The sequence below is a fragment of the Echinops telfairi genome, unplaced genomic scaffold (genome assembly GCF_000313985.2).
Source record: "Echinops telfairi isolate 266 unplaced genomic scaffold, ASM31398v2 ScPeMD7_18;HRSCAF=68, whole genome shotgun sequence".
Lineage (NCBI taxonomy): Eukaryota > Metazoa > Chordata > Mammalia > Afrosoricida > Tenrecidae > Echinops > Echinops telfairi.
This window is the reverse complement of record NW_022103915.1, coordinates 74,292,697-74,309,789: the sequence shown is the minus strand read 5'-3', so window position 1 is coordinate 74,309,789 and position 17,093 is coordinate 74,292,697. Positions and strand designations below refer to the sequence as shown.

General features: G+C 42.4%; 1 protein-coding gene across 2 annotated transcripts in view; it reads left to right on the top strand.

The window, feature by feature from the left end:
• AKAP6 (A-kinase anchoring protein 6) overlaps nt 1-17,093 on the top strand; it is a 524,185-nt gene that overhangs the window by 356,861 nt on the left and 150,231 nt on the right. For both annotated transcript variants that reach the window (XM_004698937.3, XM_045287776.1), the window contains exon 8: nt 7,186-7,334. In XM_004698937.3, the coding sequence (XP_004698994.1) occupies nt 7,186-7,334 (149 nt within the window). The remainder of the gene's footprint in view (nt 1-7,185; nt 7,335-17,093) is intronic.

The window sequence follows — 17,093 nt, the reverse complement described above, 5'->3', positions numbered from 1 at the left end:
AATACATCCGGAGGGTTCGCATGAGGACAGGTGTTGCCTGTTCCCTTTCTCAAGCCCAGAAAGATGAGTTAATTCTTGAAGGAAATGACATTGAGCTTGTATCAAATTCAGCGGCTTTAATTCAGCAAGCCACAACAGTTAAAAACAAGGATATCCGAATGTTTCTGGATGGCATCTATGTTTCTGAAAAAGGAACAGTTCAGCAGGCTGACGAGTAAGCTGTAAGAGGTGTCCAGCTACAGTCTAGATGATTCCTTTAGACTTTCTGTGATGCTTTGATCCAATCCAATAAAGTTTATGTAATGAAAAAAAAAAAATTTACAGTCTCGGGAACCCAAAGATGAGGCTGCTTGCTCAGTCCTGTAGGGCCATTATAAGACAGAATGGGCCCAATGGTATTGGGTATCTTTGCTTCTATAACAGGGGGGCATGGTGCACAAAAGGGGATTGGCCTTTGAGTTAATCACACAGAAGCCACATTTGACCTCCTCAGGCAACACGAGGGAGGAGAATCGAATTCCTCACCAGCTCAAGGCATGCTGTGCCACAAGGCAGAAGTTCAGACCTGCCTCCATCTGTCTTTCCTTGTTCTGACACCAACTGTTCCTCCTATGACACTCTTTTTTTGGGGGGAGGGTGGGGGGCAGGGCGCTGGGTTTGGTAATCCCTTACAATGACCATATAGAACTCACAGGCAAAAGCTCACCTAGGGGGGTTTACTGGAGAAATTAACAGGTTACCACAAATCAGAATCAGTAAGCAGTAAGGATTCAGTCATTCATTGCTCCACAGAAATGCCTCTCCTCAGCCAGTAGCCATGTTGCTGTCTCTGGTCCACAGCATCTCAACCATGTAATGTGGTCCCTTGATTTCTGCCTCCATGCACCAGGAAGTCTGCCTGCCACTCCACCTGTCCCAAGCCTCAAGAGCACAGACCCTCTGCTCTACCTCAGTGAGGCTCCTTTGCTCCCTCCCAGAGTCTCCAGGCCTTGGCCTCTGTTGCCTCTGGTTTTGACCTCCCCTCTTTCAAGTTGGTTCCACGGGTGGTGGTTCTTCCTTGAGGGTCCCGGGATTCTCTGTTCCGACCTTTGAGATAGCTCATCTGGATAGCCCAAAGAGTGGCAAATACATTTGACCAATTCCCTTAGTTAGTGTACACGACCTTTTTGCATAATCGCGCCGAATTATCTGACGGGAATTACAAAGACGTGAAAGAAAAACCATATTAAGACATCTCATTTCACCGCAACCTTTGGATCGACATATGGGCAGCTAATCCAGAGAAACAGGTGAAGAGACAAAGGTTCTGGACCCAGATGGTTGTAGACAGATAGATGTAGTGGGAACCCTAGAGTCCAGTGCAGGCATGCACGGGGGATGCTCAGTGATGTCAATCAAGAAAGAGTAAAAATCATTTGAATAGTATCAGAATCTCTAGCCCAGCAAAGGATGGTAGCCACAGTCCCCATGCAACCATTGATATTTCTTAGTCCAGACAGGCCTCTTTAGGACAGTGATAAACGTTATCTCTATATGAGCGATTATAAACTTGATACATGATTTAATGCTTAATGATTATTTGAATCACTGAAATTTCCCTTTAAATGTATCATAGGCTAACTATTTTGATATGTGAGACAAATAAGATAAGAGTAAAGAAGTTAGTTTAATAAGTATTCGTGTCCCAAATTATTGAATTTGGTTCACTATATATACATTTTAATCTAAACAAAATGCTGTAGAACACTGTGTCCTGATTAAATTATTCATTGTAGTATACATTTGTTTGAAATAGAGTATCTACTGATTTAGGCCCTAGGTGCATAGAAAATAATGGGAGGAGACATGCTCTTCATGATAAGCAGCAAAGCAATTGTATTAAACCTCACACAAAAGGCAGCATTTCCAACTTTATCATGTTACAAGTTTGTTAGAGGGTCTAGTTACTAAAGTCTCTTAGGCATTCTTGTTTAGGATGCTGGGCTTCTGGCCAGACGGGAAGTGCTGGTTCACTGCTCAACATAGCGTTCTCCAGTATGCCAGGGGCAGGAGCTGTGCACGCGTATTTGGGCCAATCAACCAGATAGTCATCTTACCAGGACAGAAAATGCGAGGGAGGAGGAAGATTGAGGCCATCAGAGAAGCGATGGTGACTTTTGTTGGTTCTTCTTTGTTTCTAGGACAGGATCCAGATTCCTTAACATCCTTCACCGTGCATCCCCTCCCACTTTGCCTCTTCTTTGTCCAAATGCCAGAGCTTCAGCCATCATTCCCTGAACATGTGAAGTCCTTCCATGACTTGGGGCTTCTGAACACTTACACTACTCCACTGACTTCTTCACTTGACAGAATCTTACCCATACTGCAGCTTGCTTCAAATACCACCTCTGCCACACATCTACTGCTCGCGTTCTCCATCCTCCCACACAGGCATTGTGCATGGTACATGCATTGCTGTTAACTGTCAACTTGGCTCGCTTCTACATCAAGCCGTACTCCCTTTTGGGCAAGGGACTGTGTTTTCTTCTTCTTTGTACACACAGCACCTGGCACATGAGGAAGGCTCACTGAAAGTATTGTTAATAAATGGATGCATCAATGTACACTGTATTCATCCAACAATTATTTACTTGGTTCCTATCATGCTCCAGGTACCACTCAGTTGCTGGGAATAGGAAATCACAAAATAGAGAGATAGTCTCCCTGCTTGAGCTTGGTGTCTGCACAGAGAGATGAAAAACATTAAAAAGAGTAAACTGGCAAATATAATGATTTCAAGTTATAATATATACTATAAATGAAATAAACAGGATTTTGAGGGGAAACTGTCTTTTCATAGGGACAATCTCCCTGAGAGGTAAATGTCAACTCAGAGCTGAAAGATATGAAAGAATTAGCTAGAGAATTTACCAGAGAATAGGAACAATATTTGCAAAGGTCCTGAGGCAGGATAGAGTCTGGAGTGTTTAGAGAACTACAAGAAGGCGAGTCTGTCAATGAATGGTATAGCTCCTTAGAGGGAAACGCTAAGAAACTATGTCTGAGGTAGGCAGGAATTGAATGTTGGAGGAATCTTGGAAGAGTTTGACTTTTGGGTCTGCCTAGTAGGAAACGAGCTTACATTTGATAAGAGGAGGTTGGAAGAGCAAGGAGAGTTGAGAAGAAATACCTTAGGAGACAGTTACTACCCTGCAGGTGAGAGATGATGGGGGCTTAGGCCAGGCTGGAGGTAGTGCATGTTGGAAACATCTAGTCAGACTGGGAGATGTTTTGGACCAGGAATCAACAGAATTTACTTGTGTGTGAGAAATGAAAGGGGGGGATGGAATGCAAGAATGACTCTCAGGTTTCTGATTCTCAAATCAGAAACATAGGTGATGTATTCAATTTAAAAGTAAAAGTTTAAATGTAATAGATTTAAAAGGTGAAGTTTAAGTACAGAAAGGATCAGAGTAGGTGGTGAAGATGGGAATAAAGAGTTCTGTTTTGAACAGTTATGCCAAAAGTACATCCACGTAGGTGATTGATTGGTCAATTAGATATGCAAGTGTGGAGCTCAGGGGAGGGGATTGCTAGTTATCCATCGTGTAGAAAAGGGTATAGGTCACGCAAAAGAGACCAGGATGAAGCTCTGAGAAATACACCAGTGATACCAGCTATGGTTTCAAGAGATAAGTGAATATATAAAATAAATTTAGGGATGGTGGAAAAGGAGGAAAGAGAACGACGGAGAAACCATTGCTTTGGGTCCGCAAAAAGAATGTAGATCTAGAATAGAGAGAATATTGATTCTTCTCTTTCCGACTATCACACGCTTTTCCCCAGGACATTCTCCTTACATCTCAAAATGTCAAATATTTCCTCTAGGTTTGTCGGTCAGCCCCAATCTTTCCATCTGCTCGCTGAGCACCTCATTCTGAGTGTCCCACTGGTACCTCAAACTAAAGGAATCACATCCAGCTGACTTGCCCCTCCCCCACAGTGTGCTCTCATCTTCCTTTCTCCCCCATGGAGCTGTGGTCCGTCAGCAATCCAGGTGTGCAGAGGTGGCTGTCACCAGTCTTATTCCTCTTCTGTCCCTTAGCAAGGAAGTTGCCAAATCCTGTTGATTGCGTTTCTGTAACATTTAAACAAGTTGGTACTTTTCCATTGATAAAATAATCATTTAAAAAAAATAAAATACCCTTTACTATACTAAAAGCAAAACAAAACAAAACATCAACAAGCCTGTTGCTCTCGTCAATTCTGACTCCCGGCAGTGCCATTTTTTAGAGAGTAAAACGTTGGCTAGGCTTTCTCAATTGTCATCTTGATGGGAGCCGCTCACCAGGTCTCCCTTCCCCCACGTCTCTGAGTAGGTTGTAATGGCCGATCTTTCGGTGTGTGCCATGACCGTAGATGCTAGTAGAATGGTTTTAGCCAGCTAGTAAAGGCTACTGTTTCTAAAGGGCTGCATTTTCTTCAAATCCCTCTTCTTAAAATGTATCTTTTGACTAAAATATAATATGAAAACTGTTGAGACAGCTTGCAGAGAGATTTAGATCGGCAAATCCATTCAACCTTAGTGGAAGGAGCTACTAGCGTTCTATTTTTATCATCAACTTTAGTAACGAGTCACCGAAAGCCCAGATCAAACAGAGATGGATTGGAGACGCCTGGGCCATCCACTTCCTCTCCTCATGAACACACAGTAGTTTCCTCTATCAAAGGCCCGGGAGATGATACCCAATAAAAGTCTTAGATAATAACATTTCTATCATTTTCTTACGATGACTAATTATCCTCCGAGTTGCTCTCAGCATCGTTCTTTGACTTCCTTTCTGTGTAAGAGGTGTTTTTCTTTAGTACGCAGAAACGACAGATGAAACAAACAGGTGGACTCACCTTATCTCTCCATGGTGGTGATGGGTCTGCATGAAGTCGTCTTCCTTCTTTATGATCCTGTGTAGGGCCAGGGACACACCTTTTGAGACGATTCCTGAGGCTCTGCAGTGGTGCACCCTAGAATGATTACAAGCTGAGGGAACACCTCGAGACCAGACCAGCCCCTTGGTGCCATTGACATAGAAACCTTAGTGGGGTTTCAAATGCAGTGTTTAATCAGGAAGTCTTCTCATTATTCCCCATTGCACCTGATTCTTGATGAGAGGAAGGTAGGAGCATATGAGAGTTTTGTTTTTATGTTCTTTGACTATCGTTCTATATCTCCTCATTGTATTATTTCTTCTAGTCAGTGGCCCTCAATATTCAGGTTTAATATCTAAAAAATATTAGTGTTCATAAAACCATGAGTATTAGTTGCCCAAGTTCCATGATGTTTGCAAACCATTTTGGTTGGGACTACACATGCCTTTTTATTTTTAATTTTTATATCATTTTATTGGGGGTTCGTACAACTCTTATCACAATCCATATATCCATCCATTGTGTCAAGCACATTTGTACATTTGTTCCCATCATCATTCTCAAAACATTTTCTTTCTTCTTGAGCCCTTGGTATCAGCTCCTCATTTTTCCTCCCTCTCCATCCCCCTCCCTCACGAACCCTCGATAATTTATAAATTATTATTATTATTTCATCATGTCTTACACTGTCTGATGTCTTCCCTCACCCACTTTTCTGTTGTCTGTCCTATGGGTAGGGGGTTATATGGAGATCCTTGTGATAGGTTCCCCCTTCTTTCAGATAATTAGTTAATATGCTAAATAACACTAGATCTGACATGCTCCCACCAACAAACTGAATATACCCCTGTGGCATTATCATTTGCTTACAGTATTTAACACAATTCTTAATCCAAAGGAATCTATTCTTATTTAAACTTACCAGTTTGAGGGGGGAAAGGGTTCACAGGAAGTTTGTCATTTGGCCTTCATGTGTAAAACTTTGAGAACAAGAATATAGTACTTTCAACACTGGTGCTTTACGTTCTTCCTTAGCAGTTCACAGCCAGCCGTTTGTGAAGAGCAGTAACAAGAACTCTAAAACGATATGTGACTCAACTTTTGAGAAGCTACTCACTTCCCTTTGCCTTTCTAGTTTGCCCTTTTAACAACTGCCTCCGTGTTGTAGTCTCTCTTTTTCCTCCATGGTCAAGTCTATAAAACTAGAGACCAGGCAAAAGGAAGGCCTTCTTTGGCCCTGGACCCAAAGTGTGGAAATGTTCTGTTGGCTCAGGTTTTACATGTTGTTGAACTGTGGTGGCTACTCAACAGCCGGCCCAGAACTACTTTTCTAAAAGGACTGTTGATTTACATGATAAAGAAATAGAGTCTTTAGAGTTTAATAGAAATGTTCACCGGTGTGCTTAAACTTAGTGAGATATGCTAAAAGACAGTGCGTGCTCCACAGGTTCAGGGCACACACCCCTCAGTCTGGCTCCCTTCTCCTTTGCCAGGGGCAGGTCTGTCACTGAGACTTCCTTCCCAATCTCGTCTGGTGTTCCAGAGAACTCTAAAGCCACAGGGGTTCCGACAGCTGCAATAAATAAAGCATCCACTCGATATTTGTCCATGCCAAATACACATTCAGCATTCTTTGGGCCTTGGTTTGATAGAAAACAGCATGGTGAATTTACTCCCTCTTTTTACTGCAGTGAGCCTCAAGTAGCTCTGAGAGAATTAACAATTCAAACATGCATGGAAACAAAATCACTATTCCCTCTATTTGTAAACCATAAAGAAAGTAATACAAAGAACAGAAGGTAATCAAGGAAGACCGTTATCATTATTGAAGAGGTGCTAGGACTTAGCCTTCTCAGCTCGGGGAAGGGAATAGAAAAACATTTTAGTATGTGTCCAATTAAAATGCTTGGGTTGGAAGGGGATCTTCAGAAAACATAAAAGTTCCATGTGTGACAAGATGAAGAATGATATTATTCAGGAATTTCACAGGCTATTTAATGTAGGGTCTCATAATACCATAGGAGTGTGATCTCAGGAACATTTTGAGATGTTGACTGAGTCTTCTGAGAGTTCATTTGTTCAGGTCATATTTTAAGGAGGGGCTTGTAAGATTCAGACGTAAGATATTATTCTGTATTATTCCCCGCAGATCCAATTAAATCGAACCCCACAAGGAAGGGGATAACGAGGTGAACAATTCCCATTCTTTGAGTGGTTCCACCTCTCGGAATGTGTTCCGTCTGGATTCAAGCCGTGCTTTCCCTTTGTGCCTCTCTCCAGGCTGAGGTGCGCCTGTGCTACCTGGAAGCGCAGAGAGATGCCGTTGAACAGATGTCCCTCAAGCTGTACAGCGAGCAGTACACCAGCAGCAGCAAGAGAAAAGAAGAGTTTGCTGATATGTCAAAAGTCCATTCTGTGGGAAGTAATGGGTAAGGGATGGTTCTTTGTCTTGTTTTATTCTCACTAATCTCTACTTTTCCCGTGGTTTGCCACTGGTCGGTGTTCGGCAGGCATTTCCTCCCTGGTCAGTAGTCAATGGAATAGGCATTTATGTTCTTCTCTGTTTGTGCCAGCATCGTAGGCTGTTGTCATGTAGCCCAGAAATGTTCGGCTTCACCGTTACTATTAAAACATTTAAAAGGCCTGTTGATTTTGTAGTTACATTGTCCCTACAGTTTTGGTTTTCCTTCTTAAGAATTTTTTTCGGTATACCTCCCCCTTTTTAATTTTACAAATTATTCACAAGTCTATCTAAGACAGTTTGAAGCACTGAACCTCATTGGGAACTTGGTGGAACAACTTTCTCCAGAACAACGGAGAGCTTTACTAATTGTCTGTCGGGCACAGGCTAGCCACTTCCACACGAAAGTCAGTTGGAATAACACAGGAGCTATGGCATGTGACCTCAGGCCTTCAGTGACCTTATTTATATTATACTAATGACTCATCCCATTGAATTCATTCAGTTATTTCCAGATGAGTTAAATGCTTACGCAAATATTGCTTCTCTCTATATGACTACCTAACTAATTTTAGTCACTTTGGGCTAAATTCTAATACTAAAGAGTGAAAAAATTATAACGAACTGTAATTATTTAGTACTTTCAGTAGCTCAATACTGTTTATAATAATACAATTGGAAACAGTAACCTACTTTATTTTTACACTTGAGCCAGACAAAGGAGGAGAAACTATTCCCCCCAGTTTTATTACATATTGATTGCGTCATGTGATCCTGGTGACGTAGTGCTTACCCACTGGCCTGCTCACTGCAAGGTCGCCAGTTCAAAACCACCCTGTGTTGCTCCCTGTGAAAAACATGGGGCTGTGTGCTCTCATAAAGAGTTACCGTGTCAGAAGCTCGCAGTTTTGCCCGGCCCTACCGAGTCAGCATCTTTTCAATGGCAGTCAGTTTTTTTGGGTTTTTTTTTGAGTTGGGACCCTATGGGTGTGTGTGGGTGTGCGCGCCCGCAAATTTGGCTAAACTGTTTCCTAAAAAGATGGGTGGAAAGAAGATTTGCCATGTGTTTGTTTGCATTAGTGTTTTAATTGCTTATAAACTCTTAATATTTGGAGTGCTATCTAAAACTCATACAAAGTTTTAGAATAAAATAAGTATGTATTAAAATTTCAGTTGTGTTCAAACAAACCGGGATCTAAGCGCACTGGACAACGATCGGAGGTATGACTCTGATTAGAAAATGGGAAATATTTTCAAATGGTAAAGTTGACCTAGCTATATTCTTTGCTGCTCTATCAGGATGGGTTTATAAGTAGACATGTTGCATATATGCACAAACGTGTTCACATCAGCAGGCATGTACTCACGGGAGGAAAAGCATAGCAGCAAGTAAGGGAAAAAAGGTTAAATCTTGGAGCATGAACAATAAGGCGTTTTGAGCCCTTAATGTGATTTAATTTCTCTAAATGCCTAACTAGTCTCCAGAGTCCATGCAAGCACAAACTTAGGTCACATTGTCATGTTTCTAAAAGCCCGTGGGACTGAGCAAGCCCCACGTGCTTCTGACCCCAGATTCCTAGGACCCAACCTGAGTACTTAACTCTAGGCTCCACAAATCATAAATCTGCCCTGGGAACTGCTTAGTTAACAACCTGCATTGTTCTGTGAAGTGGGAGTAGGTGAACTTGCCTGATATCCTTTGTTTATGTTCCTTGGGGTGCTGAAGGCTGTGTATTGTGCAGAAATGTAAGAGTGCCCTGAAGAAAAGCCAGCTATTTAATACTAAGGACAAAAGTAATATACTCCTTTCTGTTTTCTGTTTACATACAGGAAAGTATTGTGTGAGAAATACATGTGGGTGAGGTTATCTGTGGTGTCTTGCCCCGAAGACTCTCTGCTCCCACAGCTAAATCTGTAATTCTGAACCCTTAAGAACACAGGCTTGTAAAATTATTTGCTCTGCTGATACATAAACCTCATTAACTGTTCTTTTTGTTACATAGAATGAGCTTTGTTTCTGATAAGCAATTGTGGGAATAGTGTGGGATTCCTAGGGTCTTTACTGCCCTATGCAGATTTCCAATATTCTAAAGAGAATATTAAGTTGTTGATACAATTCATATGTTTTTCATCTCCAGCTCATACCTACTTGCATACTAAGAAGACTATATATACTAATGGAGTATGTAGCTGAAAAGCGTATGATAAGACTTCTCCAGGGAAGACTTAGCGGATGAATAGAATGATGTCCTTCAAGTCTTATGAATTTCTTATACCAAAATATTGTTTAGAAATGAATTTATAACCCCTTCGACTTGATAAAAAGATGTGTATAAAGAATATAACAGCATTATACAATTATGAACTATGTCTTTAAGAAGACGTGAAAACGTGGAATAGATTTCCCTAATTGTAGAGGAGGCTATGTGATCCCTTGAGGGAGACATTTGTTCACCTGGGGAAACCGTGGCTCCTGTGAGTCACTGGTGATTCTAAGCAGGAGGAGAAGGCAATGCTTTCTGAGTCATGCTGACGTAACTGAATGCACATCAGGATTGCTTGGTTTCTTTCACCCAAGTATTTATTGAAGGTCTACTATGTTGGGCTGCTAACCACAAGGTTAGCAATTCAGAACCACTAGCCATCCTGCAGAAGAAAGAGGATAAGGGTTTCTTCTCACCTACAGAGTTGCAGTCTTAGAAACCCACAGGGGCAGTTCTACCCTGTCCTGTAGGGTCACTGTGAGTCTGATGACATTAAGTGTGAGATATGTTCATGGCATGATGCTTTGGGCCAAGCTTGTCAAGAATCCTTCCATAGTTTATATTTTGTAAAGTATACCAAAACAAGTTAATTCCGACTCATGGCTACCCATGTGTGTCAGAGAAGAACTGTGCTCCATAGGGCTTTCAATGCTGGTTTTTCGGGAATAACCCACCAGGCCTTTCTTCCAAGACGCCTCTAAGGGAACTCAAATCTCCAATCTTCTGGCTTGCCACCAAGCACATTAGCAATTTGTACCACTCAGGACTCCGTGTAGAGTGTAACCATCTCTTTTTTTTTCTAACACCAGTTCTTACTGTTTTTCTGATCCTACTAATTTTTGTTCTTGCTGAATGTGGTTCTTATCCATTTTTAATGAATGTTAAATCTGCTGTTCATGAATTCCTTGGTATTCTACCTCCTGTCATGACTGTGTCAAATAAAAACTATCTTTTGTTCATTTTATACATAGGGAAACTGATAAGCGAAAAGGCGGTGTGCCTCCCTGGTTCAAGATTGATGGTTTAAAACGAAGTTAAGACCTCTCAGCTGGTCAGCATGGACAGTAGCTAGTTACACTTTGTTCTTTCTCTGAGGGTTGCATTCAGACCCTTGGTAAACTTTCCATTTTCTAAATCCTATGCTGTGCTTATTACACAGTGTGTGAAATTTGAGCATGTAATATGCACAACACAGAATTTAGGGGGAAAAAAGAACTTTCATCATCACAACCTGTCTTTCCATCTGCCCCATACTGTGGCACTTTACGTGTTGCTGTGATGCTGGAAGCATTGGCAGAAGGATTTCCACCATCAGCAGATCCACTCTGGTGGCCAGCCTCCAGGAGAGCTTCCAGATGTAGGCAGTCTAAGAAGAAGGGTCGGTTATCTACTTCTAAAGCCATTGACCAAATGAAAATTGTATAACTAGCAGTGGAATATTATGTGATGTCGTTCCAGAATGTGAGCCCCTCAGGTTGGGAAGCATTCAAAATACGTCTGGGGAAAAGCAGCCTCTTCAAAATCCAGCCCTCTTCCTGGTGTGAAGGAAGGAAAGCTCTTGGGACTCCTTCAGGTGTTGATGTGTCATGACTCAGAATGAGAAGAGCCAGCGCACATACCTACTCATAATCAGTACATGGGACGTATGAAGTACGAATCTAGGAAAAGTAGAAGCCATCAAAAATGAAACAAAACACATAAAAATTGAGATCCAAAGCATTAATGATTTTAAATAGACCAATATTGGTCATTCTTATTTAGTCTAGTATGCCAGATATGACAAATTGAAGAGAGATAGTGCCATAGTCATTATCAAAAGGAACATTTCAGGTCTATCCTGAAACAGAAGCAGAAGAATATTCAAACAAATTCACAACAGTGAAAGCATGACCATGCCAATAGACAGCCAGATGTAGGGATTATCTCAAGAGTATGTTCGACACACTGAATGCTCATGACCGAAGACCAAAGGTGTGATGACGTGAAAGACAGCATGCATGAAGAAAGCAAGAAGCAGTTTGAAAGACAGAAAAGACTCTGAAACTTTTGACTATAGAGTAGCTAGCATGAATGGAAGAGAATTTGAAATGAAAGAGCTGAACAGAAATTTCCAAAGGCAGCTTGAGAGGACAGAGTAAAGCACTCCAATGAGGTCTGCAAAGACTTGGAGTTAGAAAAGCAAAAGGAAGAAACCAGGCTCAGTATTTCTCAAACAAGAAGAACTGAAGAAGCAATTTAAGCCTTGAGTTGCAGTATTGAAGAATGCTCTGGGTAAAATGTGGAACCATGCAGGACACATCAAAAGACGGTGGAAGGAGTGCGCAGAAGCGCTGGACATAAAGGCACTGATGGACGCTCAGCACTGTCAGGGAGGGGCATGCCGCCAAGAACTAATGGGGTGGGAGCAAGAAAGCCAGCTGCGCTGATGGGAAATACGGTTTCAGGAATTGAGGGAAGAAGGCCCACTGAGCTGTTTTTCTATGATTATCTTTATAGGAAATCCAGTAGCCAGATTAATAGTTGCTTACAGCTGTAGGACTCAGATTGGAGGAGGCAGTGTATCAGAGTTTAAATTGTGAGCACCCAGTTTTCAGAAAGCTATGGATGATGGTGAACACCTACAGTGCTTTTGCAGGGCCCCATATGGATTAAGACTCCTTCCTGTGACTCCCCAGTGACCATTGACTAGAGATGGATGTAGACTTTGCTATTAGAGTGCATTGAACAGTGGGTTAATGTAGATGCAGTTCGGTTAAAATTTAACACCTTATCATCTGTTCTCTTTCTGACCCATTTTAAATTTGTTATCGTTTTTATTAATTCCTCCTTTCTTTTTGATGATTTTTTCCTGTTTCATTTTGTTATTGATGTTTCTTTTTTGTGTGTGATGGTTTTGGGGGATACTTTTTTATATGAAATCCAGGATAGGTAAATCTATAGAGACGGTAACTGGACTAATATTTCTTTAGGGTTATGGCAGGGGAGGTTGTGGGAGAAATGGGGAGCTAATAATAATGAGTACAAGAATGAATAAAATGTTCTAAAATTGATTGTGGCAGTAATTGCACAACTCTTTTTACTATATTTAAACCACTGAATTGTAAGGTCTGTGAATTATATGTCAATAAACCTTAATTTTTCTAAGTGAGGATGCTGAGATGTTGTCTCATGTACTTTGGGCAGGAGGGCCCAGTCTCTGTGAAAGGACATCATTCTTGGTAAAGCAGAGGGTCCGTGGCAAAGAGGAAGGCCCTCAACAAGGTGGATTGATACAGTGGCCCAGACTCTGGGCTCCACTGTAAGGAAAGTACAAGACGGGACAGTGTTTCCTTTGTTAGACATAAGATCACGATGAGTCCTGATTGGCTCACTGGCACTTACAATAATAGAATATGAAATTAGAATTATTTCACGGGAGAGAGCTCCAAAAAGTTCGTGGAAATGTCCCCCTTTATTCCGTTTTTCCATAAAGATATTTCATGCAAGCCACAAAGGAATTTGGGGCAAAACATTTATTTCAAAACAAAAGTAATTTATTGAACAAGCATTATTAGGTATCTTATCTATGTCAGGTTCTGTATGAACTTCCAAGGATTAAAAGGCAAAAATGAGATGGTTCTTTTATAGTTTATTAGAAGGAAACCAGATATATAAATAACATTGAATAAACAATGAGTAAAACCGGTTGCCCTCAAGTCAGCCCCAACTCATAGTGACTGTGTGTGTGTGTGTGTGTGTGTGTGTGTGTGTGTGTGTGTGTGTGTGAGAAAGTTGAACTTTGCAGGGCTTTTTCAATGGTTGGTTTTTTTGGAAACAAATGTACAGGCCCTTTTTTCAAGAGATGCCTTCCAGAGAATCTGAACTTCCAACCTTTTGGGTGTGTTAACTGTATGTACCACCCTGGACTCCTAAAGAATGGCTGAGTTCAACATTTCGATAGGTCTGGGTAGGGCTATCAGAGGCATGTGGAGAGAGGAGTTGAAACAAAACAGCAAGAAGAGCAGGGCGAAAGTACCCTGCAGATGATGTTCCATAGAGGCCTGTGTCAGAGAGAGAGTTTCAATTAATCTACACCAGCATTTAATGAGCATCTCTAAAGACGGACCTCAGTCCCTGCCTGCATAACATTTACAGTGATGTAGCAAGCAAATGAAATACTAAGACAGCATTGACCTGCACCATGCATATTATAGGAGAAGCAGAGGAAACTAGGGAGCAGAGAGGAAATGGTGTGGACCCCATGAGACAAGGCCATGACTGCTGTGTCCACCACTCCCTCTCCCCTGCGTCTGGGGCAGTGCTGGCATGCTAGATGCTCAGTGAGTAAATGCATGGCTCCTTTGAGCAAATATCTGAAACTAGCTTGAGGAGTCAGAGAGGGAGCCTAGTTATCAGAGAGGAGGGCAGAACAGGCGGTTGCAGTTGGGGGGTTGGTAAGGGGTGCAATGAAAAATAAGGCTAGGAAAGAAGAGAGGAAGGTGAAGTCTAGACCTTGGAGTTCTTCAGTGAATTCAGGTTTCCTTACCAGCATGGTACATCACGACCCTCTGTGGATAGCCTGAGATAAACAACAAACCTGCTCTTCTTTCCGAAAAATTCCGATTCAATAGGCACGAGTGTGGTTAAATAAGGTTATTCAATAGGTAGGAGTGTGGTCAAATGCGGTTATTTTTCACAAGTTTCTTTGCTTCTGATGCCCATCACAAATTGAGAACCATTGCTGTAGTGGATGTCAGAGTGGTTTCCAAATCAGCCACATCTGCATATCTTGTGATGTATCAGAAACGCGGAGGATGGGTCTCACTCTCGCAGGGTGGGAGGGGTGGAGAACAGCAGTCTGCTTAGCACACCCTCCATGGGCCTGCGACACTGCTGTGCTCAGAAGCTTGCGACGCACTCACTGCTTGAGGCACTAAGGGGATTCGGTTGAGAATGAGTGGGTAATGTGGAGGCTACATTGGAGACTAAGCTCTGAGAGAATCTACAGAACACAGTACTGCATTAGATGAGGGTAGCGAGGGCGAGAACGGGGTCATTCCAATGTCCCAGTTGTTGACGATAGGAGAAGGAAAATCGGAGTGTAGAGACTCAAATGGTTTTCGTGTCATTCAGCAGTTAATGTTTATTGATCACCCGCTAAGTGCGGCTGTGGTAGGCATCGCAGTGATAAGAGCACTAGGACACACGAAGTAGCAGCTGTGTGTAAATCAAGAAAGCCTTCCGGGAGAAGTGCCATGAAGATAGCTCAGGGTCGGCAATGACAAAGAGGGTGTCCTACCCAGATGCGGCGGCAGTGTATACGAGCCACTGAATTATTTTTGGTGCGGCTACTTGGCATTTTTGAAAGAATGTTCTGGTAGTAATGTGGAGAATGGATCAGAAGGGCAAGGCTAGAGATAGAGGACTCAGTGAAACTGGCGCTTCCCATCATTCAAGTCGGGAACACCTGAGCTCAGACACAGCAATGGAAGCAGAGAGAAGGACGCTGAATTGGCAGGCCTTGGCCACCAAGTGGATATGGGGGATGGGGAAGAGAAGAGAAGTTAGAATGAATCTCCAGGTTCCAACTGGTGCACTATGGAAAATGGAAGGATTACTCACTGAGGTAGAATGTGTAGATGAGGAAAAGGTGGGAGGAAGAGGCTGAGTGCTTGGTAAATCGGTCCATTGAGGTTTGTGGAACATCCAGGTGGAAATGCCCAGGTGGCAGCTTGACAGCTCAAGAATGTTTGGAGCGCCCCTATGATCCACAAGGACAAGGAGAGTGTAGGAAAGCAGATGGGGTCTTTTGGTGGTGCAAATGGGTAAGCACTTGACAACTAACTGAAAAGTTGGTGGTTTAGATCCACCCATAGCCACCGCAGAAGACAAGCCAGGCCATCTGCTTCACCAAAGCCTTAAAGGTGCTTCCTCTGAACAGATGGGGTGCCATGCATTGGAATCTCGTGGGAGCCAATGGCATGAAGCAGAAGCTAGGAGAAGTTAGGAGCATACCTTGTGTTAGGGACCTACCCACCCCAGGTAGATATTGCATTGTCTCTCAGGAATTCTTGTTTTAAAAAGCGTACATCATTGGGACATTGTAAGTTCACTTGTAATGCACACACACTAGTACACACACAATCAACCCATTGCTGCCAAGTCAATTCCAACTCATGTCCTATAGTCTTCTAGGTCAGACCACTCCACCACAGGGCTTCCTTACAGAAGGCAGCGGCCCCCTCTTTCTTCCACAGTCAGCAGTAAATTCAAACCACTGACCTCTAGACCTTTCCATTAGCAGCCAAGTGATTTAACCACTATGCCACCATGGCTCCTTGTATTACACAAGGCCACCAAATGGAGACTTCCAGGTTTTGAGTAGCAGGAATTGAGATGAAACCTGACGATTACTTCCTGTCTTAAAACGCTGCAGGGAGCAAAAGGTCAGGATCCTGGAGTCTAGAATGAGTATGTCTGCTCAGATTATGTCCAAATAGACACATAAGTGTTCCCTTTAGGGATAGCCGTACATTCACTTGACTGTTTTAAGGGAAAGGAGAGAACATATTAGATTATGAATTAAAAACTAGGATTCAAGTTTCTGCTTTGCCTTCGCCATGTAATTTTGATCAGGCTACTTAACCTCTGCAGCATGCAGTATCTCAGTCTATGAAGTGGGAACAGTAATTCCAGTCTACTTCATTTGGCTTTTTGCAGGACAGAAATACAGTAATGGATAATAAAATCTCTAACATGCATATGTGGGATAAATTAGTCACTGACATATTTCTTGAGCAACTATAATGTTGCAAAGGGTTGGTGCTAGATGAGGGGAGTGAAAAGATGCATGTGACTCAAAAGACCCCTCCTGTGAAATAACAGGCCCAATTTGCCACAGAGAGCGGCTGGAGGGTATTGAGGAGGACCACGTCAGCCAGCCTGGCTGGACCAGGTGAAGACGTGTAGGAGAACTGAGACCCACAGTTAAAGAAGGTTGTGGAGGAGTGAGGATGAGAGTTTAGCCCAAGACAGTAACTGTAGGGGCCTGAGTGTGGTGAGAAGTTGCTATAAATAAGCAGAAGGGTGTAGAGATGATTCCTGCCTCTGCTGACTGGGGTCAGAAGGGATTCCAAGGGAATTCTTGGGACTTATCCTCTTGTGGCAAAGTTCTAGAAGATAACTAGTCATTAGCCATATGCTAGGCTTTCTCTGGTTATCACGACATTTGGGTAATGTCTACAGATGGTTAGGTAGGTGAGATTTATGACCTGAACCTAAGAATTTATGACCTGTGCCTAATTTGAGCAATGTCTGCAGATGGTAATATAGGCAAGATTTATGGCCTGTACCTAAGTAGATGTACTAGTAATTTACCCCTTAGCATACAAGGTTCTAACTTAAATTTCCTGTTTCCCCCTCAAATCCAAATGGTCTATATAGGTTAATCTCATGCACAACAGAGGCTGAACTAAATGAGTTTT